We start from the raw sequence: 23,119 nt of genomic DNA on the forward strand, positions 1-23,119 counted from the left end.
AATGATTATGAGAGGATGATGTTGGTCAGTGATAACAGGAGAATTATAAACACTGAAGATTAGTAGAGGTGTTTAATGAGCAGTTCATTCAAGTATTCCATCCTTGTAATTGTAACATAATGCAGAGCTTGAGAGCAGTTGAAATGGGAGAAGAACCACTTATGGTGAGTGAGGAGATATACAAGGAATTGAATAAACTTGAAGTCAACAAGGCCATGGGACTTGATGGTATATCACTGAGTATCTTGAGGGAATGTTAAAGGGAGTTAACAACAGCTTTAATGTACATTTTTAACATGAGATTTAGATTAGCCCAAGTAAGTAGTAGAAAGATGACAAAATTGTTCCACTTCATTAAGAGAGGGAGGGAGGGAATAAGACTAAGGCTTTGAATTATAGGCCAATCTGATTGCCTGAAGTTGTGGTCAAGGTATTCGAGGAGCTAGTGAGGACAAGGATTCAGAACTTGGTGGACAGCAGTACAATTCTCTTTAATGGACAGCATGGATTTGCTAAAGGAAGATCGTGTTTCAGCAATCTGCTTACTTATTATAACAAGGTGATGAATAAATTCAACAAGGGGGATGCATATAAAGCAGTATATTTAGATTCTGCAAAGGACTTTAAATTGATTGCCACATGTCCATCTAGTAGTTAAATTGGAATAGATATCCCAGAAGAGGAAAGTCACTAGTGGCATGCCCCAGATGTGTCTGTTTTGGGACCATCGTTGTTTAATTTGTATGTAAATGACATCGAAAAGGACTTAAATGATGATATACAGTTGTTTGTAGATGATGCAAATTTGGGGAGAGTTATGAGAAGTAGAGCAGATGTAGCTTTGCAAGAGGATCTAAATAGACTTTCCAAGGGGATGCCAGTTTAATGTTGAATACTTAAGGTTTTGAAATTTGGGAAGCAAAGATGAGATACAGAGTATAGGACTGACGAGGACAGAGGAGGTGGATGAGATGAAAAATCTGGGAGTGATGATGGATAGGGACTTGAAATTTCATGGCCATTTTGCTAAAATTGTGAGGACAACATAGCAGATTATGGAAATGATATGAAGAACATTGATGTGTAGAAGGATGTTTTGATTCCACTGCACAAGACTTTGATCAGGCAGCATATGGATTACCGTGCACAGATTTGGTCACCAGGTTTTCAAAAGGATGATGAGATGTTTGAGAGAGTTCACAGATGACAAAGTTGGTTTCTGGTCTCTGGAATGTGGAATAGGAGGACAGATTGAGAATATCACAAATCACAGAGCCTAGTGCACAGAAGGAAGAGGAGAGACACGGTCAAAACATATGTTAGTAAGGGAGGGATAATCACCAGATTAAAGTGGATGAGATTTGACATAGAATGACTATGGATTTAGCCAACCAAATTGTATTCTTATTGGCTTAAACCACAATATAAAATGATGGTGCAACATGACAGAATTTTATGCTGGCTGAGACGTCACCTGGCTAAACAAGGCCCCGCTGTTTTCGCCAGGGAACCAGGGTGAACAGCAAAAAGGCAGCTACTGGAACAAATCCTAAAACACACCCCAACTCAACATCACCAGAGTTAAAGATCGGTACTATCAACATAAGAAGCCTGAATGGCAAAGAAATAGAGCTAGCTGAGGAATTGGATAAGTACAAGATCGACATAATAGTGGTGACCGAAATAAAAAAAGACAAAAACTGGCGAGATCTTTCTGAGCAATAAATACAAAATGTTATATTCAGGCAATGACAATCAAGGAAAAGAAGGATTAGCTATAGTAATTCAACACTAAATATGAGGCTAGTCTTCTTGAATGGCAGGCAATTTCAAGTAGAGTGATGTGGACAAATATCAGAATGGGAACCTGGACAATGAGACTTATTTGTGCCTATGGTCCCCACAAAATGTTCTACTAAGGTAGAACTGGAACAAATTTTTGAGGCTTTAGAGAAAGCAACTGACACAATGAAAATGAAAAATTGGTCCTTGTTGGAGATCTAAAGAGCAGAGTAGAAAGGATTGTCAGACATACAATGTCAGACAATCATTTTGTCTGACATTTCGTATGTCAGACATACAAAAATAATTTGGGGAAATTTGGAGAAAAGAGCAAAGCTAATACACTGTTCCAACATAAAAATGTGCACAAATTTACATGAAGAGAAGAGGAAAGGAATAAGAAAAGTCTCATTGACTATCTTATTGTTGATAGTGATGTTTCCTCCCTAGTGCAGAACACCAGAATGTACAGAGGATTTGAAATTGGAAGTGATCACATTTAGTCTTGAAAAGGATAAAATTGAATTTCATATTGAAATGAAGGACATTATAGAAAGTTTTAAAGCTAATAAAAGTTTAGCAGCTCTCATATGTACACTGTAGACTAAAATACACAAACATTATTCAAGAAAAAAATTAAAGAGTTTGAGAACAGGAAACAAACCTTGGAAAGTCGGAGGCAAATCCTGAAGAAAACATTGATTCAGCGGGAGAGACATATGGTGAGGAGATTTCTGATTTTTCTATCCTTGCACTTGATGGATATCAAGTGCAAGGATAGAAAAATCAGAAATCCATGGTGGACATAGGAAGTTAAAGAGGCAGTGAAGGAAAAGAAAAGAGTATGTTGAAAGTTAATGACAAATAAGTCAGCTTGTGCTCTGAGAATACAGAGACAAATGTAAGAAAGCAAAACACTGTGTAAAACTAGCTAAACAAAAGTCATGGGAAGACTTTGGTAAGAACAGAGAAAATAAATATCAAGAAGGTGGCAAGATATTCTGGAGGTTGTTGAAGAATCTCAGTGTGGAGAATGGAGGAAAGAGTGCTGTAAAAGGAATTAGAGATGATAAAGGTAATATGAAAACTGGAGAAAAAGATATCCTTGACGTATGGAGTAATTACTTTAAAAAATTGCTAAATGATACTAGCAGTGATGACAGCACAGTGATAAAAAAACACAGACCAGGCATGCAATCAGGAATACATATCTATACTTGAAGTAGCAAAAGCCATCAAGTCTGAAATATGGAAAGGCAGCTGGAGAAGATGATATTCGATCAGAAATGCTCAAGTATAGAGGGATAAAAGTGTTACAGTGGCTGCACTGCATACTTCATGGAGAGAGGGATGAATTCCAGATGGTTGGAGTAGAGCTCTCATAGTACCAATATATAAAAAGGAAAATAAAACTAAATGTGAGAATTACAAAAAGGTATTTCCCTACTGAGTGTTCCTGGTAAGCTTCCCTTCCACAATTCACTTCTCAAGCATACTTGAGAAATGGATTGTGGAAGGGAAGCTTGGTGAGGAACAAGCTGGATTCAGGACAAATAGAGACTGTCAGGATCAGATATTCACTTTGCGACAAATTGTTGAGAAATCACAGGAAAATAAAAAAAGAGCTGTATTTAAGTTTTTAAGATCTGGAAAAGACATATGACAAGGTGCCAAGAAAAAAGCTATTAAAAATGCTACAGTTGTGGTGTCAGTGGGGCATTATATCAAGCAATACTTAGTCTTTATTTGAATTGTAAGTTAGCAGTTAGAATTGAAGGAAGTACAGGAAGATTGTTTAATGTTAAATCTGCTGTCAGACAAGGATGTACATTATCCCCTCTGTTAATCATTGTCTATATGGATCACATTATGAAGGATAGTAGTATTAAACCTAATATTAAAATTGGAGATGTTAATCTCAGCTCTATACTCTATGCGGATAATGTTATACTTCTAAATAAATCCGCTACAAGTCTGCAAGATTCCCTGACTAAATTGAATAACTGTTGCAATATATTTGGTATGAAGGTCATCAATAACAAGACAGAGACAATGAAAATAGGTGGAAGCAGTGAAAATATCAACTGTATTGTGAATAGAGAACCTATAGAACAAGTAAAACATTTCAGCTACTTATGAACGATTTTTAGTGAAGATGGTAAATTAAATATGGAATAGACAACAGAATCAACAAAGCTGGTATGATAGGAAGTTAACTTAATAAATTTATATGAAATAATTCATATTTATGAATTTAGGGACACAAAACACACGTGTTGAAAAGTTATTTTACTGATTAATAATAAAATAATAACTTTACGTTTAGAACCCTGTATTGAGGTCATCTTCAGAAGGATACATGTGTATAAGAACAAGCTACATGCTGTTGCACTCTACAAGTAAATTACATCAACGTTGTGAACTAATCGTTTTTCTTAGCCTGCCCTCTAGTGAAAAAAAAAATAAAATAAAATAAACAAAAATAAAATAAAAACTACAATAAACTCTGCTCAAGTCCTCACGTACTAGGATTCTTCTGGAATTATACTGTTTATATCGTTATATTACAATTATCTTCTGGATTTGTACAGTACAGGTTGCTATTGAATGTTCGGGAGAAAAAAAAAAACACTTCACTAAGTCTTCTTGTATTGAGATTTTCTTCGTGGTTGCCATGATGGTTGTAGATGGGTCCTCCACATTCTTGGAATTGTTAGACCATCATTTTTATTCAAATTCGGATCATGTTTGAGAATTTCACATGGTTCCTTGAATTTCCACTCGAACCAAGTTTTGGTGCAGCGTAGGGACTTGGTACCTTTCCAATCAATTCTGTGGTATGTTTGGAGTGCGTGGTCAGAAAGGCCAGTTTTTCCAAAATGGAGGTATTTTATGTGACGTTTGTGTTCATCCTTTCTGATTGGGATGGTTCATCATGTTTCCCCTATGTATGGTATGTTACATGTGCAATCTATTTTGTAAACCGCTGGGTGGGCTAAGTGTGGCAGCGGATCATTGGAAGAACTGAGTAGATGTCTTAATTTTGTCAGGGGTTTAAAAGTGGTTTTGATGTATTTGTGTAGTGTTCTGTCTATTTTTTCGGAAATGCCTCTAACATATGGTATGGCAATAGCATTCTTGAAATCTTTTTTTGTTATTAGTGGTATCTTTGTGGAGGATCTTGCAAATAGTTTTTATACTGTATCCATTTTTTATAAAGGTATGTTTGATGGTCTCATATTCATGGTTAAGAGCTTGTTCATTTGAACAAATGGTTTGAGCTCTGTGTTTAAGGATGCTTATGACCCCTATTTTTGTGTTGGGTGGTGATAAGAAGTTTTGTGTATGTACTGGCCTGTGTGTGCAGGTTTGCAGTAAACTGAGAAGGAGAGACAGCCTGAAGGAAGATGTGTGACAAGTGTGTCTAGGAAAGGAAGAGAGTTGTTTTTTTTCAATTTCAATGGTGAATTGGATGCGTTTGTGTTGTTTGTTCCGGTGGCTAAGGAATGTATGTAGTACTTGGCATCCATGGAGCCAAATGGCGAAAACATCGTCGACGTACCTGAGCCAAATTTTGGGCTTTAGGCATGCCGATTCTAGAGCTCGTTGCTCAAAATCTTCCATACAAAAGTTCGCTATTGGGGTGGAGAGTGGTGAGCCCATGGCGGTACCCTCTTTTTGAAGGTAAAAATTGTTTTGCCACACGAAATATTTGGGGCAGAGTACGTGGGCAAAGAGGGCCGTGATGTCGTGTGAAAATATGTTCTGTAAGAGTAGGATAGTATCATTGATTGGGACATTGGTGAAAAGGGAAGTTATGTCAAAGCTGACTAATAGATCTTGGTCGTTGAGTATAATATTTTTAATTTTGTTTATGAATTGTTGTGTATTTTTTATGTAGGAAGGGGAATGACCAACCAATTCCTTGAGTGTGGCTGCTAATTTTTTGGCTAAGTAGTAATTCGGACTGTCGATTCCTTCCACAATTGGACGTAATGGCGTGTCTGTTTTGTGTACTTTTGGCAGACCATAAATTCTGGGAGCGTGGGCATACTGCGGTATTAATTTTTTCTTCTGGCCACGTGTTAACTGATTTAAGTAGTTCAGTAGTTTTCTTTTTGTTTCGTTGCATGGGATTGTAATTTACCATTTGGTAGGTATTGTGGTCCGATACCAAATGGTTCATTTTTTCAATGTAGGTTGTCCGATTTAAAACAACAGTAGTGTTCCCTTTATCAGCTTTTGTGATAATAATGTCACGGTTATTTTTTAGGGATTCGAGGGCCAGTTTATCCGCTTTGTTTAGGTTGCTGCTTAATTTTTTGGTTGAATTTAGTAAACAGGCAGTTTCCATCCGTATTTTGTCAGCTAAATTGGCGGGGAGGGATCTTAAACCTCTTTTGATATGATATATTATATCTAGTTTATTTACTGACCTCAGAGCAATGGCGTAATTTAAACCTTTCTCCAGTAGCGGGAGTTCACCTTGTGTGAGGTTGTAATCTGATTGGTTGATAACCAGACAGTGGTCCGATGGTGGTTGGTTGCTCCCAACTGCGTTGTTCTCAATTCTAACTTCTCAGTTTACCGCAAACCTACACACACCCAGGCCAGTACATACACAAAACTTATCACCACCCAACACAAAAACAGGGATCATAAGCACCCTTAAACACAGAGCTCAAACCATTTGTTCAAATGAACAAGCTCTTAACCATGAATATGAGACCATGAAACATATCTTTATAAAAAAATGGATACAGAATAAAAACCATTCACAAGATCCTCCACAAAGATACCACTAATAACAAAAAAGATTTCAAGAATACTACTGCTATACCATATGTCAGAGGCATTTCAGAAAAAATAGACAGAACACTACACAAATTCAAAACCACCTTTAAACCTCCGACAAAATTAAGACACCTACTCAGTTCTTTTCCAAGGATTCCCTGCCACACTTAGCCCACCCAGGGGTTTACAAAATAGATTGCACATGTAACATACCATACATAGGGGAAACATGGCGAACCATCCCAATCAGAAAGGATGAACACAAACGCCACATAAAATACCTCCATTTTGGAAAAACTGGCCTTTCTGACCACGCACTCCAAACATACCACAGAATTGACTGGAAAGGTACCAAGTCCCTACGCTGCACCAAAACTTGGTTCGAGTGGAAATTCAAGGAAGCATGTGAAATGCTCAAACATGATCCGAATTTGAATAAAAATGATGGTCTAACAATTCCAAGAACGTGGAGGACCCATCTACAACCTTCATGGCAACCACGAAGAAAAATCTCAATACAAGAAGACTTAGTGAAGTGTTTTTTTTTTTTCTCCCGAACATTCAATAGCAACCTGTACTGTACAAATCCAGAAGATAATTGTAATATAACAATATAAACTGTATAATTCCAGAAGAATTCTAGTACATGAGGAGTTTAGCAGAGTTTATTGTAGTTTTTATTTTATTTTTGTTTATTTTATTTAATTTAATTTTTTTTTTTTCACTAGAGGGCAGGCTAAGAAAAAAGATTAGTTAACAATGTTGATGCAATTTACTTGTATAGAGTGCAACAGCATGTAGCTTGTTCTTATACACATGTATCCTTCTGAGGATGACCTCAATACAGGGGTCAAAATATAAAGTTATTATTTTATTATTAATCAGTAAAATAATCTTTTCAACACGTGTTTTGTGTCCCTAAATTCATAAATATGAATGCTGATCACCGTGTAACCTTAAAAGAAAGAGTTATATGGAATAAGAGAGAAATTAGTCAAAACACTAAATTAGCCGTATACAAGACCATATTCAAACCAATTTTAACGATGGATCTAAGAGCTGGGTTAGAAGTAAAACACTTCACCCAAGACTAGAGTCTGCAGATATGAGTCCTGAGAAAGATTTGGGGTGTGAACAGATAGCATCAATGACAATATCATATTAAAAACGAGGATATTAAGAAAGAACTTGAGATTATTAGCATCCAGGAATATGCTAGCAGAGCTAATATCAGGTGGTGTGGTCACTTAAACAGAATGGAAGAGGAAAGATTAGCAAAACATGTGTTCTTTGCTGGGTTGGCAGGAAAAAGATCCAGAGGAAGACCAAGATATAGGTGGATTAATATGGTAAATAGTGCTTTAGAAGATAGAAATATAAGATCTGATAACGTTAGATTCTCGACAGGTATCAGATTGATTTGGAGGGAAATTGTAGATAGGAAGTTAGTAATGATGTATATTTTTCATGTAGTACTATCATATTCTGACACCCCTTGAGGGTACATGTCAGGAATTTGATGAACACTCCATGGAGTTCTGTTGATGATGATAATAATAATAATAATTAGAAATTGACTAGAGGTCACGGGTTGCATTTTTGTGAACTCTGTTGAATGAATGTTTGAATTTTTTCAACAGTCTACACTTACAATCTTTTCCCACTCTTCAGACCTTCAAATGCATACCACTATGGCATTCCATGTTTGAGGGTATTGGATTTGCTAGAGAATAAGAATTATGTAGTTGATATGCTTTTTGTTCAGTGGAGAATAAGTCTGCCCTGGTTTTTTGTATTTACAACACAATGTATGATTATGATTGCACAAAGGTAGTGCAATCACTGATTTTCTCTAACTATCAGTATCTCTGGAATGGTAGTGAAGAATTTGGAAGCATTAGTAACAGATCACATACAGAAATGGGTTAAAAGAGAATCTATAATTTACAATGAACTGCATGGGTTTTCTAAGGGAAGGTCATGTTTAAGTAAATGGTTTTTATTTTATAGAAAGGTTATGGTTGAATTAGATAAGCAGAAAGGATACACCACAATGCTTTTGGACTTTGCTAAAGCTTTTTACAAGATTCATGCTGCATAAGTTGGAGGATATGGGATTTAATTATATATTACTAGTTTAGATAAGAGGCTGGCTGAGTGGTGGATATCAAAAAGTGGTGTAGAATGCAAATGTTAGCAGACAGGAGAAAAAGGAATGATATGATAGAGACTCAAACTTTTGAAAGGGTCATATAGGATGACCAGATGGAATTTTTCATTTTATAGAGGGTCAGGAGAGGACATTCATGGAAGTTGAGAATGAATACAGTTAAGGAAGTTGTGAGAGGTAGATTTTTCTCTCATACAGTGGTCCATGACTGGAATGGTTTGCCTTCAGAGGTTGCAAGTGCAATTAGTGTGAATGAATTCAAGTTAAGGTATGCCGTGTTGCAAGTGATGTGGCTTCCCTTAATGAGTCCATGAAGGTCCCTATCCATCATCACTCCCAGACTTTCATTTCCTCCACCTCCTCTATCCTCTACTCTGCATCCCAAATTTTAAAACCTTAATGATAATAATAAATTACTGCATACAGTATTGTGAATGTGAAAATTACAGGGGGATATCATTACTGTCAGCAGACTACAAAATTTTATTTATTATTATACTAAAAATAATCTCATCTTATGCTGAAGAAAACATATGAATATCAAGCAGGATTCAGAAGAAATATATAGATAGACAGATTTTTACACTTAGATAACAGAAAAAGGAAATATAATCTGGAGATCCATATTTTATTTGGATAGAATATTCATAGAAAAGTCTTTGGGAAGTTTTAGATCAACTAGGAATACTAATAAGATAACATTGTTGTGTCCCAATTTATGATTATTATTCTACCTAGTGATTTTCTGCTTATCTATGTTCAACTATTATCTATGCACGAGATATCACCCCAAAATACAAATATTTAAGCTATTTCTCTCCTTAGTGTCCCTAATATTTAGATTATACTGCGCCTTTTGGGACGTTTAGTTTGAGATATTTAATACAAAAACAAGGAGCAATTACTAAAATATGTCTGAATGTGAAACAATATTGCAGTCGCGACACTTTATCTCGTTTTTTAAGACATTAATTTCCCACGTGATTAGGTTCGTACGTTTTTCAAGTGGTGGATTGGGCGGCAATTTTAGACAACTGTTTTATCAATGAACAAAGGTTTATTAAACTCATTAGCATGATACAATTCAATTTCTAATATAATTCAATTCAATACTAAGAAAACATTTACAAAATAACATTAGCTTATCACAAGTAATTTGGCTATGATCCTATATGGGTATTGCGATCATGCCGCCATAACAAATTCAACTCATACAATCATATGTATAATCCCAGATCTAATTAACACATTAGTTAACCCTATATTAGTCTGAATACACTATATGCTGTAGCACCTGGACATACGTGATCAACTCACTCTATTTTACTATCTAAAACTATGTAGATTAAACTATCCTTTCACTGTGTTAACACATAATTTTGACATTTAAAACTTTCCTATATGTTACAATACACATGCATAATTCTCAGGACACATGAATTACTTCTTCTTCTTCTTCTGCAGCTTCTCCCACTTAAGTGGGGTCATTGTTTGTAATGAGTATCCTCCACACCTTCCTGTCTTGGGCTGTCACCACATCCAAGTTCTTCATCTTCAAGTACTCTTCTACCAGCTCCCTCCATCTCTTCTTTGGCCGTCCACGCTTCCACCTTCCTTGCACATCAATCTGCATGACCCTTCTTCCCACATATTCGTCCTCCCTCCTCATCACATGACCATACCATCTCAACCTTGCCTCCTGTATTTTCGCTCCTAAGTTCGTAACTTTCACTGTTCCCCTGACATAGTCATTTCTCAGACGATCCTTTCTAATCACACCGCACATCCACCTAAGCATTTTCATCTCTGCTACTTCCATCCTGCTGATGTTATTTTTCCTCAGGGCTACAGTTTCTATAGCATATGTCATAGCTGGCCTCACTACTGTCCCATAAATTTTGCCTTTCAGATTGATCGGCACCCTCTTATTGCATAACACTCCAGCCATCTCCCTCCAGTTCCTCCAACCCGCTTGTATCCTGCATCCCACTTCCTTCTCAGCTCCTCCATCTTCTTCCACTGTTGAACCTAAGTATCTAAAGTCTCTCACCTTCCTGATGACATTTCCTTCCAGCTCCAGATCTGTCTCATGGCCACCGCCGCCGACTGTGCAACACATATACTCTGTCTTACTTCTGCTCAGTCTCATACCTCTCTCTTCCAGTACTTTTCTCCATCTTTCCAGTTTAGTTCCCACTTCTTCTCTTGAATCTACACACAACAAGATGTCATCTGCATACAACATTGTCCAAGGTGCATCTTCTCTCACCCCCTCTGTTACCACCTCCATCACAATATTAAACAGAAACGGACTTAATGCTGACCCTTGATGCAAGCCAACTGTTACTTGAAAACTTTCTGTCTGTCCCAAACAGGTCCGAACACTTGTCTTCACATTTCTGTACATTTCCCGCACCAACCTGACATATTTCTCCGACACCTTCTTCTCCCTCAGACACCTCCAGACTTCTTGCCTTGGCACTCTATCATATGCTTTCTCCAGATCAATAAATACCAGATGTAGCTCCCTTTGTTTCTCTCGATATTTTTCCATCATCTGCTGTAACCCAAAGATAGCATCTGTTGTTGATCTACCAGGCATGAATCCAAATTGTTCCTTTGCAATCTCCACCTCCTTCCTCAATCTACCATCAAGAACCCTTTCTAGGATCTTCATTGTGTGGGACATCAACTTTATTCCTCTGTAATTTTTACAGTCTTGTGCATCCCCTTTACCCTTGTAGATGGGGACAAGAGTACTCTCCCTCCATTCCTTGGGTATATTTTCCTGTTGGCAAACTTTCATAAACAGGTCCCACAGCAGGTCAATTCTCTCTTCCCCCAGTGCCTTCCATGCCTCCACTGGAATTCTGTCGGGGCCCACCGATTTTCCATTCCTCGTCCTCTTCATGGCCTAAGTCACTTCCACTCTACTGATGTTCTGCACCATCCCCTCAGAAGGCTGCCCATCTCCTCTGAGAGTCCTTGCATTTTCCTCATTCAAAAGTCCCTTAAAGTATATTTTCCATCTGTTTCTTATATAATATTAATATTAGCAAGCATACTTTCATTATAATTGGTCATGTACTAAAGTCCTAGTATAATTTTACTTAGTCTCTTAAACAGTTCAGTAATAATAGAATAATGATAACAATTACAGACAATTTTCAGTTAATACGAGATTTTTACAGAACCTTTTTCTCTTGAGTTTTCTATATTGGCCTCTACCTTTTTCCGATTATTCTATCCTGGTATGATCTCTCTTATAATCTGTTACTCCTAAGTTCTTTTGGCATTAAACTGTGCTTACGCAATCTTAACTTTTCGTAATTAAGGACACACTTTGAATCATCTATACAATGGCTGTGAAACTCACCACGTGGACCGACTTCTTTACATATTTCCTTTTCACTGGTCAATGAAACATATAGATAATACCTTCTTTCCTTTGGCTAAATGGCATTCCTCGTTTCTTACCATAGGAAATACGGAATCGAAATCCCGCTCACTTTTGTTTCCTTGTTGTGACAACGGAGATTAACTCCAATCCCGCCACTCAGGAAAACCACATGAAACCTATACGAAGGAGCTTGTGAAGAAATTATCCTGGGAAAAAGCCCTTGTGGGGGGTTTCTAACCCTTTTATATCTTGATCCCTAACGGCACCTTCTTTAATTTCTTTTCTCCGCCCCTTACTTGATTCGACTTCACCGACCAATTAGGGTGGCGTTTTCTGCCAAACATCCTTTGGTCGGCAAGCCCGTGACCGTGATTAATTTAGAGGCTAGCAAAAGAAAAACAATAGACTATCGCTCAGGGTCAATTCAGGAATTGACCCTGAGCGATAGTCTATTGTTTTTCTTTTGCTAGCCTCTAAATTAATCCCCCTTCTAAATTTTTAAGAATGTACTTAATATTTTAATCTCTAGCCTCTCACATACAATTTCTTATGACTAATTTAGTTAGTTCAAACACTTTTTTTTTTTGTTATATATTTTACTTGGATGCAAGAATATTTTCCTTTCTTTAAGTATTTATGTATTAGCTTTTATACAGGGGTTTTATTTCTATTTTCTCTTCATGTTACACCATGATAACTAGGAATTCTACATTCTTAAGGTATCAGGGTGTAGCAACATGTTTAATCATAATCTGCACAACTGACATCAAAGCATAGTACTGGTTAATGGAATTATATCTGAACCAAGGAGATGCCTTTTTGCCCATTATTTTTAATTTAGCATTAGAAAAATGTATTCAAGAAACTGTAAAAGATACACAGAACAGTAATATTAGGATATGCAGATGCTGTGTTAGAGAAAATGTTGAAGACATTAGAATAGGGTTTAGAAAATCTGCTGCTGAAAAACTAGGATTAAAAATCAACCAATATAAAATTGAACATTTTAATGTATGCAGAAATCACAATCAAGGGGAAAATGTCTGGCTTACCATTGTAACCTGAAATTTAAAAGTGCCACTTCTTTCAAATATCTTGGAATATTGATTACTTGAGATGATAAAATTAGTACACAAATAAAAGCTAGAATGCATATCTCCAATAGATCTTATCATTCATTATATCATTTACTATCTTCCAAAATTCTATCAAGAGATGATCATTAGACGTCGTTTTATATGGAGCATAACAGACCGTGATGCAAAAGTTTTGCAGATCTTTGAAAATAAAATCCTGAGAAAAGTCTATGCACCTGAAAGAGATAACAGAACAGGTGAATGGAAAAGACAATAACTATATGATCTCTATAGATTCCCACTTCTAGCTGATGAAATCAGAGATTGCAGATTGAGATGGCTTGGACATGTGGAAAGAATGGGTGAGGAGAGAATGGCTAAACAAGCATTCAAGATGAAGCCTGATAGAAAGCAACCTAGAAGTAAGTAGACTCCAGATGCGCTGAGAGGATAATATACAAAAAGACTTAGCTCAGATGGAATGAAAGAACTCAAGACAGAAACGAAGGGAAGAAGCTGATGTATGCAGCAAAAAATCTAAGAGGTTAAGGCTCATCTCCCTGAAGATAACCCTAAATCTTCAAGTTATGTATTCGGCGAACTATCATCAGAATATATTGTTTCATTCCTGAATTTAAAGAATTAGGGTTATCTTCAGGGAGATGAGGTGAGAGCAGGGTTAAGCTGCTTTAAAAGTTTGTACATTTTGGCCTTGGTCTGGTTTTTCTTTTCTGCATAAATTATTTTTGTAGCAAGCAATTGCTTGCTAAATGTATGAAGTTAGGGGTGCTTAAGGGTCAAAGCTGTATAACTGAGAGGAGACCTCCACATAGCCTTTAAAGGAATGCGGAGAACCGACCAGGGCTTCTGACCTAATGTCCAATCCTCATCTTCTCGTGGTGCACCCTGTTGGGTATCTACTTGGATACTGAACGGACGAGGATGGGCTGGCAATTTGGGATTTAGCCGACCAAATTGTATTCTTATTGGTTAAACCAAAATATAGAATGATGGTACAACATGACAAAATTTCATGCCGGCTGGGGCGTCGCCCGGTTAAACAAGATCCCCGTTGTTTTCGCCAGGGAACCAGGGCGAACAGCGAAAAGTCAGCTACTGGAACAAATCTGAAAATAAACCCCAACTCGACATCACCAGAGTTAAGGATCGGTACTATCAACGTAAGAAGCCTGAATGGCAAAGAAATGGAGCTAGCTGAGGAATTAGATAAGTACCAGATCGACATAATAGGGGTGACTGAAACAAAAAAGACCAAAACTGGAGAGATCTCTCTGAGCAATAAATACAAAATGTTATATTCAGGCAATGATAAGCAAGGAAAAGAAGGAGTAGCCATAGTATTCAACACAAAATACGAGGCTAATCTTCTTGAATGGCAGTCAGTCTCAAGTAGAGTAATGTGGGCAAATATGAGAATGGGGAACTGGACAATGAGACTTATTTGTGCCTATTGTCCCACAGAAGGTTCTACTAAGGTAGAAGTGGAGGAATTTTATGAGGCTTTAGAAAAAGCAACTGACACAATGAAAAATGAAAAGTTGGTCCTTGTTGGGGATCTAAATAGCAGAGTAGGAAATGATTGTGAGACATACAAAAATATTTTGGGAAAATTTGGAGAAAAGAGCAATGCTAATAATAATGGCAAATATCTGTTGGATTTCTGCTCAGGACATGGACTGGTTATTACTAACACCATGTTCCAACATAAAAATGTGCACAAATTCACATGGAGAGAAGAGGCAAGGAATAAGAAAAGTCTCATTGACTATGTTATTGTTGATAGTGATGTTTTCTCCCTGGTGCAGGACACCAGAGTGTACAGAGGATTTGAAATTGGAAGTGATCACTATTTAGTCTTGAGCAGGATAAAATTGAATTTCATATTGAAAAGAATAACATGTAAGAAAGCTTTAAAGCGAATAAAAGTTGAGCAGCTCTGAGATGTGAACTGTAGGCTAAAATACACAAAGATTATTGAAGAAAAAATGAAAGAGTTTGAGAACAGGAATCAAACCTTGGAGATTCAGTGGCAAACTTTGAAGAAAACATTGATTGATTCTGCCAGAGAGTCATGTGGAGAGGTTATCTGTAAGGATAAAAAAATCAGAACTCCCTGGTGGACACAGGAAGTTAAAGAGGCAGTGAAGGAAAAGACGAAAGCATACCAAAAGTTCCTGTCAAATAAGTCAGCTTGTGCTCTTAGAGAATATAGAGACAAATGCAAGAATGCTAAACACTGTGTAAAACTAGCTAAACAAAAGTCATGGGAGGACTTTGGCAAGAATATAGAAAATAAATATCAAGAAGGTGGCAAAATATTCTGGAGGTTGTTGAAGAAGCTTAAGAATGGAGGAAAGAGTGCTGTAAAAGAAATTAGAGATGATAAAGGTGACATGAAAACAGGAGAAAAAGATATCCTTGAAGTATGGAGTAATTACTTTGAAAAACTGCTAAATGAAACAAGCAGTGATGACAGCACAGTGGTAAAAAACACTGACCAGGCATGCAGTCAGGAATACATATTCATACTAGAAGTAGAAAAAACCATTAAAGGCTTGAAATGTGGAAAGGCAGCAGGAGTAGATGATATTCGACCAGAAATGATGAAGTATGGTGGTATAAGAGTCTTACAGTGGCTGCACTGCATAGTTCAGAAAGCCTGGACAGAGGGACGAATTCCCGATGATTGGAGTAGAGCTCTCATTGTACCCATATATAAAAAGGGAAATAGAACTGCATGTGAGAATTACAGAGGTATTTCTCTACTGAGTGTTCCTGGCAAGATCTATGCAAGTATACTTGAGAAACGGTTGAGAAGAATTGTGGAAGAAAAGCTTGGTGAAGAACAAGCTGGATTCAGGCCAAATAGAGGCTGTTAGGATCAGATCTTCACTTTACGACAAATAGTCGAGAAAGCATGGGAATATAACAAATATCTGTATTTAAGTTTTGTCGATTTGGAAAAGGCATATGACAAGGTGCCAAGAGAGAAGCTATTCAATACGCTGCAGTTATATGGTGTCAATGGGGCATTATATCAAGCAATACTAAGTCTTTATTTGAGTTGTAAGTCAGCAGTTAGAATTGAAGGAAATACAGGAAGATGGTTTAATGTTAAATCTGGTGTGTAAATAGGATGTACATTATCCCCTCTGTTATTTCCCCTCTGTTATTCATTATCTATATGGATCAGATTATGAATGAAAGTGGTATTAAACATGATATCAAAATTGGAGATGTTAATGTCAGCTCTTTGCTTTATGTGGATGATGTTATACTTCTAAATAAATCTGCTACAAGTCTGCAAGATTCTCTGACTAAATTGAATAGCTGTTGTAATAGATATGGTATGAAGGTCAGCAATGAAAAGACAAAGACAATGAAAATAGGCAGAATCACTGAAAATGTCAACTGTGTTGTGAATGGAGAACCTGTGGAACAAGTAAAACATTTCAGCTACTTAGGCACAAGTTTTAGTGAAAATGGTAAATTAAATATAGAAATAGAAAACAGAATCAACAAAGCTGGTATGGTGGGAAGTCAATTGAATAAATTCATATGGAATAAGAGAGAAATTAGTCGGAACACTAAATTAGCTGTATGACAGCTAATTTAGTGTTCGGACAGTGTTCAAACCAGTTTTAACTTATGGATCTAAGAGCTGGGTCAGAAGTAAAACACTTGACCAAAGACTAGAGACCGCAGATATGAGAGTCCTGAGAAAGATTATAGGCGTGAACAGATGGCATCAATGGCAATATCATATTAAAAATGAGGATATTAGGAAAGAACTTGACATTGTCAGCATCCAGGAATGAAATTAGCAGAGCTAATCTCAGGTGGTATGGTCACTTAAATAGAATGGGAGAGGAAAGATTAGCAAAACAAGTGTTCTCTGCCAGGTTGGCAGGAAAACGACCCAGAGGAAGACCAAGATGTAGGTGGATTGATACGTTACAAAGTGCCTTAGACGATAGAAATATAAGATCTGATAATGTTGGAGTCTTGACAAGTAACAGACTGACTTGGGGGAAAATTGTAGATAGGAAGTTAGTAATGATGTAATTTTTTCATGTAGTACTGTCATATCCTGTACACCCCTTGAGGGTACATGGCAGGAATTTTATGATGATGTATGAAGTTATTGCCTGCCTATATTGCTAAATCTCTCCGTGGTGGGTTTCATTTCCTTTAGCAATTTAACTACCTTATTATTAACAGAAGCAAATCCTCTGAGGCAAGTGAACCATGTACCATAATATATCTCATAGGCTATTAAAGTCAAACTTTATGTTTACATTTCATATCAATAAAGCAGTACTATTTACTTACTTCCTCATCTTTCAGCTGGATTTTGTAAACTGAATTGCAAAATGTTCTATTCACATTTCCCCCTCGATCATCTTCTAGATTAGGAAGGTGGATTTTTAAACTCTGTATATTTATATCACCATAATCATCTAATGATTCTGGTACTTTGCAAGATTTTGGAAAAAGAATGATGAGTTTTTGTAATGCTAAGGCTATATTTTCTGTACTTTCAAGGAAGCAAATACGTTCTTTCAACGCTAAAAGAAATGGAATGTAATAAGATAATACAAAAATAAAATAAATTGGTATGGTACACTAATTCTACTAATCAATCTAGAAAACTAATGACTGTTTGACCAAATTAAAATAGTAAATCATGCTGCAAATGATGGAATGTATTTGCTCCCTTAAAAGAAAGCAAATATATTCTTTCAATCTTAAAAGAAATGGAATGTAATAATAATATAAAAATAAATTACTATGTTAAACTTATTCTACTAATCAATCTAGAAAACTCATAACTATTTAAGCAAACTAAAATAGTAATTATGTTGCAAATGATGGATAATCATTTGCAACATAATTATATAAACAAAACAAACATAAAAAGCATAATCAAAACAAACACCTTCACAATGCAGCTGATAGCAATAAGCATCCTCTGACGGACAAAACACATTAAGATTTCTCTAGGATACAAACTTATAGTTTAGATTCTAGCAAACTTGTAGTGACTGCAGGAATTTCTGCTAGAACAGCAATGTGCCTATGGGACTTTGTCATGACTTTTGGTAGTTTTCTTTATAGTGAGAGAGAGAGAGTGATTTATTATAATGGTGTCAACTGTACTAGGGCTTTTCAACTAAATGAGATTAATCTCTTAAAGTGATACAGTTTCCCTCCTGGAAACCTATTCCTCCCAAGACAACAGCCCAGAGAACACAATGCTACTGACAAACAAAGTTTGTCAGTAGCATTCAGTGTTAGGTTCCTAGTCAGATGGTAAATCAGCAGTATTACCTTGAAGTCTTGATGAAATTGCATGAATGTGAGAGAAGGAAATGACCAAAACTGTGGAGAAACGGTTGGATTTTGCGCCAAGACAATGTGCCAGACCACAAAGCTTTGTCTGTGAAACAATTTTTAGCTAATCACAACATCACTGTGCTTGAGCACCCACCCTATCTGCCAGACCTGGTTCCCTGCAACTTCTACCTCTCAAATAGGTGCTCAACGGAACCCATTTTTTGTCGGTAGAAGATGTGAAAGAAAAAAAAAGCGATGGAGATCCTCAACGGCCTTTCAGAAAATGATCTGCAGAATTGCTTTGAACGTTGGCAACATCGTACACAGCTGTGTATCAACTCAGAAGAAAACTATTTTGAAGGAGATCATAGTTGATTTTCTCAATCTGTTAAATAAATACAGATGCAGGCACAGTCTCGTTTTTTCTGTGTCAAACTTCATACATTATGCTTTATACCGTATATATTGAGTGATGACGAAAGGATCAATTTGGAATTATGTGACTGAGGCTATGTAAGACTGAGCAATAATGGTCTCAATACTGAACCCCATGGAACTGCATTTGTAACCTTCCTATTCCCTGATACTGTTCACCCATATATAACTCTCTGATATCAGAAAGCCAGCCACCAATCCAGTAATTCTAATAGCCAAATCCATATGTTGTAACTTAAAAACCAACTTGTTAGCCAATGAGCCCAACATGAAAAAAAAAAGCCTTTGAAAAAAGTAACAGGTAAGTCATACAAAAAGTGTATGACTTACCTGTTACTCTATTGTAAAAGGTAACCAGATTATTGAAACGACAGTACCTCTTAACAAATCCATGCTGGCTTACATAAATAATATTGCCCCCATATACCCAATTCTGAATACAAGTTCTTTTCAATTTCTCAAAACCTTATTGTCTTGTTAGGCTATCTCTTTCTAGGAGGTTGATTATCGCGTATGGTTTTGTGCTTCTCTCTTACATTCTTCATGAGACAAAAAGGTCCAGTCCTTAATATTTCCCATCCAATCTGTTTTTTGCCTTCCTCCTCTTCTTTTTCCTTGTATCATCTAGAAGTGTTATTTGTAAGGATTCATGGCTTAGCATGTGACCAAGGTAGGTGGTTTTCCTTTTTTTTAATGGTTTATAACAGAGAATCCTATCTTCTCCAATCATCTCTATCTCAATTAGTTTTTTTGGCAGTCCACAGGACTAAGGATTCTTCCGAGGATCCACATTTCAAAGGGGTTTCAGTTTATTTTCACAATATTTTGATACAGGTTTCTGCTCCATACAGTAGTGTTGATCATATATAGCATTTGGAAAGCCTAATTCTTGCTTCTGTGTGAATTTCTCCTTTAGGTCAGAATGTTTTTCATGCTAACGAAGGTTGATCTAGCAATTTTTATCCTTCTTAATATTTCCTTATCACACTTTCCATTCTCTGTAATTAGTTGACCCATATATATATATATATATATATATTGTTGTGTCCCTACCTACGATTATTAAACTTTCCTTTATCCTTTCAAGTGAAACTCTACTTATCTTTATTCAAAACTTAACTATGTACGAGATATTACAAGATTCAAATATTTAAGCTTTTTCTCCCCTTAGTGTCCGTAATATTTATATTATACTGCGCCTTTCAGGACATTTAGTTTAAGATATATAATTCGAAAACAAGGAGCAATTACAAAAATATGTCTGAGTGTGAAACTATTATGCAGTCGTGACCCTTTATCTCTTAACTCATTAATTTCCCGCATGATTAGGTTCATACGTTTTTTCAAGTGGCGCATTAGGCAGCAATTTCAGACAACTGTATTATCAATGAACAAAAGTTTATTTAAAATCTTAAATATGGTACAATTCAATTTCTATTATATAAAACACAATTCAATACTAAGAATAAAATTACACAAGCAAAATACAATTATTAGGGCAAAATCCTATATGGGAATTTGCGATCATGCCGTCATAACAGATTTTATACATATAAATATACACATATAATCCTAGAACAAATTAACGCTTTACTTAACCTTATACTAGTCAGAATGCTCTATATTGCTATAATACCATGGACATTTATATTAATATTCAGTTTACCTTATCTAACTTACAAAACAAAACAATATAGGTTGAACTATCCTTTCGCTAAGTCCATACACTCTCATATGAAATACCATGCGAATACATAAATCTCTTGCACATGAATGCTTATCATGTAATATAAACTAGTTTACTCTCATTCTACTCTGTCTTGTACTAAGGTCCTAGTATTTCTTCAACTGTCCAGTAATTAACAATGATTGCCACTATATGTGATTTCAACTAATACAAGATTTTACAGTACCTTTCTAGGACGGATCCCGGTTTTCACGCTCTATACCTTTCATGCTTGAATTAAGGACACACATGGGATCTTCTTTTCTATCACTATAGAACTCATCACGTGGGCAAGGACTTCTGTATGGATTTTCTTTCCCTCGTTACGAGTACTGGATGAAGAAATACATTACAAATATGACTGTAGAGTTCCTTTGAATACTTGACGCATCTAGTCCATATTTTGTCTTTCTCCATTAGTATTTGTCCACTGGCATCTTCAATGCAATAAGAACCTACCCTTTTCCAAGATTTACTAGTTAGCTCTGTAACTTTTTCATAGTCCTCTGGTTTTGTGTTTTTTGTCCAAAAGCTCAATTTCCTTGCATTTATTGTTCAGCCGTAATTCTTTTGCAATCCTACATTCTTTCCTGATCTCCTTGTTTAAGTTCTTGTATAAGGAATATAAGGAACAAATTTTATGTTTCTTTCCTTCCTTCTTCATTTAAAGTACCTTGTCATTCATCCAGAGTTTACTCATCTTCTCAAATTTATGAATTGTCTGTTTTATTGCTTTTTTTATGCCCTCGTTAAATTTCTGCTATCCTTAATCTCATCTTTAGGGCAAGGATATTTGATGGAATGAGAAACATTAACAGCAGTGGATTGCACCAGTTCGTTTAAAAATTTCTTTTATTTCTTGATTTTTAAGGGAGCCAAGATCATATTTTCTTTGTTTATAGGTTCTCATTAATTCTTTAATTTTATTGCTCCTTTAATGACCACAGGGTTGTGGTCTGATCTAATATCAGCCCCAGATATGTTTCGGCTTGTAAGATGTTATTCCAAGATGTTTTTTTTAATCATCATATAGTCAATCTGGTTCCTATAGCTGTCTCTGGGGCTATTTCATGTGTAAAGTCTTCTAGGAGGTTGGTTAAACAAAGTATTAGTTGTTACCAGATTGTTTTCCTCACAGAATTGAATTAATCTTTCTATGTCCCAAGACTTAGTTTCCCCATGCAGGAACAAATCATTTCTGAGCCTACTTTAGTGTTTAGACCTCCCATAATGATAGTTATGTCATCTGATTTTGCATTAAGAGCATTTTGAATGTCTTCATAGAAGCGTTTATATCTGCAAATATATGCACCTGCATTTGATGATGCAGGTGTATATATTTGGATGATATAAATATTAAAAGGTTGAGCTGCAATTGCTCTGTCAATTATGGGCCAAAATCCAAGTAAAGACCGTGCAAGCTTATTTTTTTTAGTAAAAATGCTACTCCATTTCTATTATTGTTAGAAGATTGATAGAGCCTCTGCTACTAATGGCTCACACAAAAAATTAAGCAACTTTGTGTGGTTAGTAGTTGGAAGGGGATCAATCTTTTGATGCTGTTGGCACACTCTCCCTCGATGAGTCTTTGGACTCTCTGGAGGTGTCAAATAATAATAATAATAATTTTTCACTATTAGTCCATTTGACTTCATTGATACCAGCAATGTCAAATTTTCATCACTTCAATTTCTTGTATAAGGTTATGTAACTTCCGAGCTTCATATAAGGTCCTTTTCCAAGCCTTAATCTTGGTTTTCAGACATGAAAACCAAAAAAACCCTTAACTTAAGAAGAAGAAATACAAACAAGTGTGTTAAAGTTTAAGTGCTGGGAAAAATTCATGATAAAAGTTTAGGGGAGTGTAAAACAGCATTAGGAAACGATTAAATTAAGACTTGTCACACATACACAAAGGCAGCACAAAACTAACTGAAACACATGGATGAAAGACTAGAGTCATAACTAGGTGGGGTGCCTTCTATGCACTGGACACCAGTTGGAAGCCTTGTGTGTAAACTGGAATCTCGAAGTATTAGTGTTTCCCATATTTTGGGAAGTTTTATGCAACCATATTTATATAAATTAGGCTGCTTTTTAAGACCAGAAGCAGATTCTAAAAACAGTCTTGCACTTCTAAATTTACTGTGATGGAGCATGGTCTTTTTCCAATTGATTCTGTGAGCTATATCCAAAGCATGGTCTACAAGCTAGTGGCGCTAGTGTCCTTGGTAAATGTGGCGGTCGAGTTTAGCTAGTCTAGAAAACTTGTTGTTTTAAGGATACTTGCGACATAAGACTGAATGATATAATCACGTAATCACAAGAAAGATATTTATTTAACCAAATATTTCGGTCTGGAAATAGCAGACCAACTA

At 36.2% G+C, this 23,119-nt stretch overlaps 1 protein-coding gene across 1 annotated transcript in view; it reads right to left on the reverse strand.

Annotated features, from left to right (window-relative positions):
- LOC150104390 (stimulator of interferon genes protein-like) overlaps nucleotides 1–23,119 on the reverse strand; it is a 181,842-nt gene that overhangs the window by 56,439 nt on the left and 102,284 nt on the right. The window contains exon 6 of the mRNA XM_090396972.1: nucleotides 17,576–17,811. Coding sequence (XP_090253098.1) covers nucleotides 17,576–17,811 — 236 coding nt within the window. The remainder of the gene's footprint in view (nucleotides 1–17,575; nucleotides 17,812–23,119) is intronic.

This window comes from Typopeltis vanoorti, chromosome 8, assembly GCF_054136105.1.
Source record: "Typopeltis vanoorti isolate ZY-2024b chromosome 8, IOZ_Tvanoo_1.0, whole genome shotgun sequence".
Classification (NCBI taxonomy): Eukaryota; Metazoa; Arthropoda; class Arachnida; order Uropygi; family Thelyphonidae; genus Typopeltis; species Typopeltis vanoorti.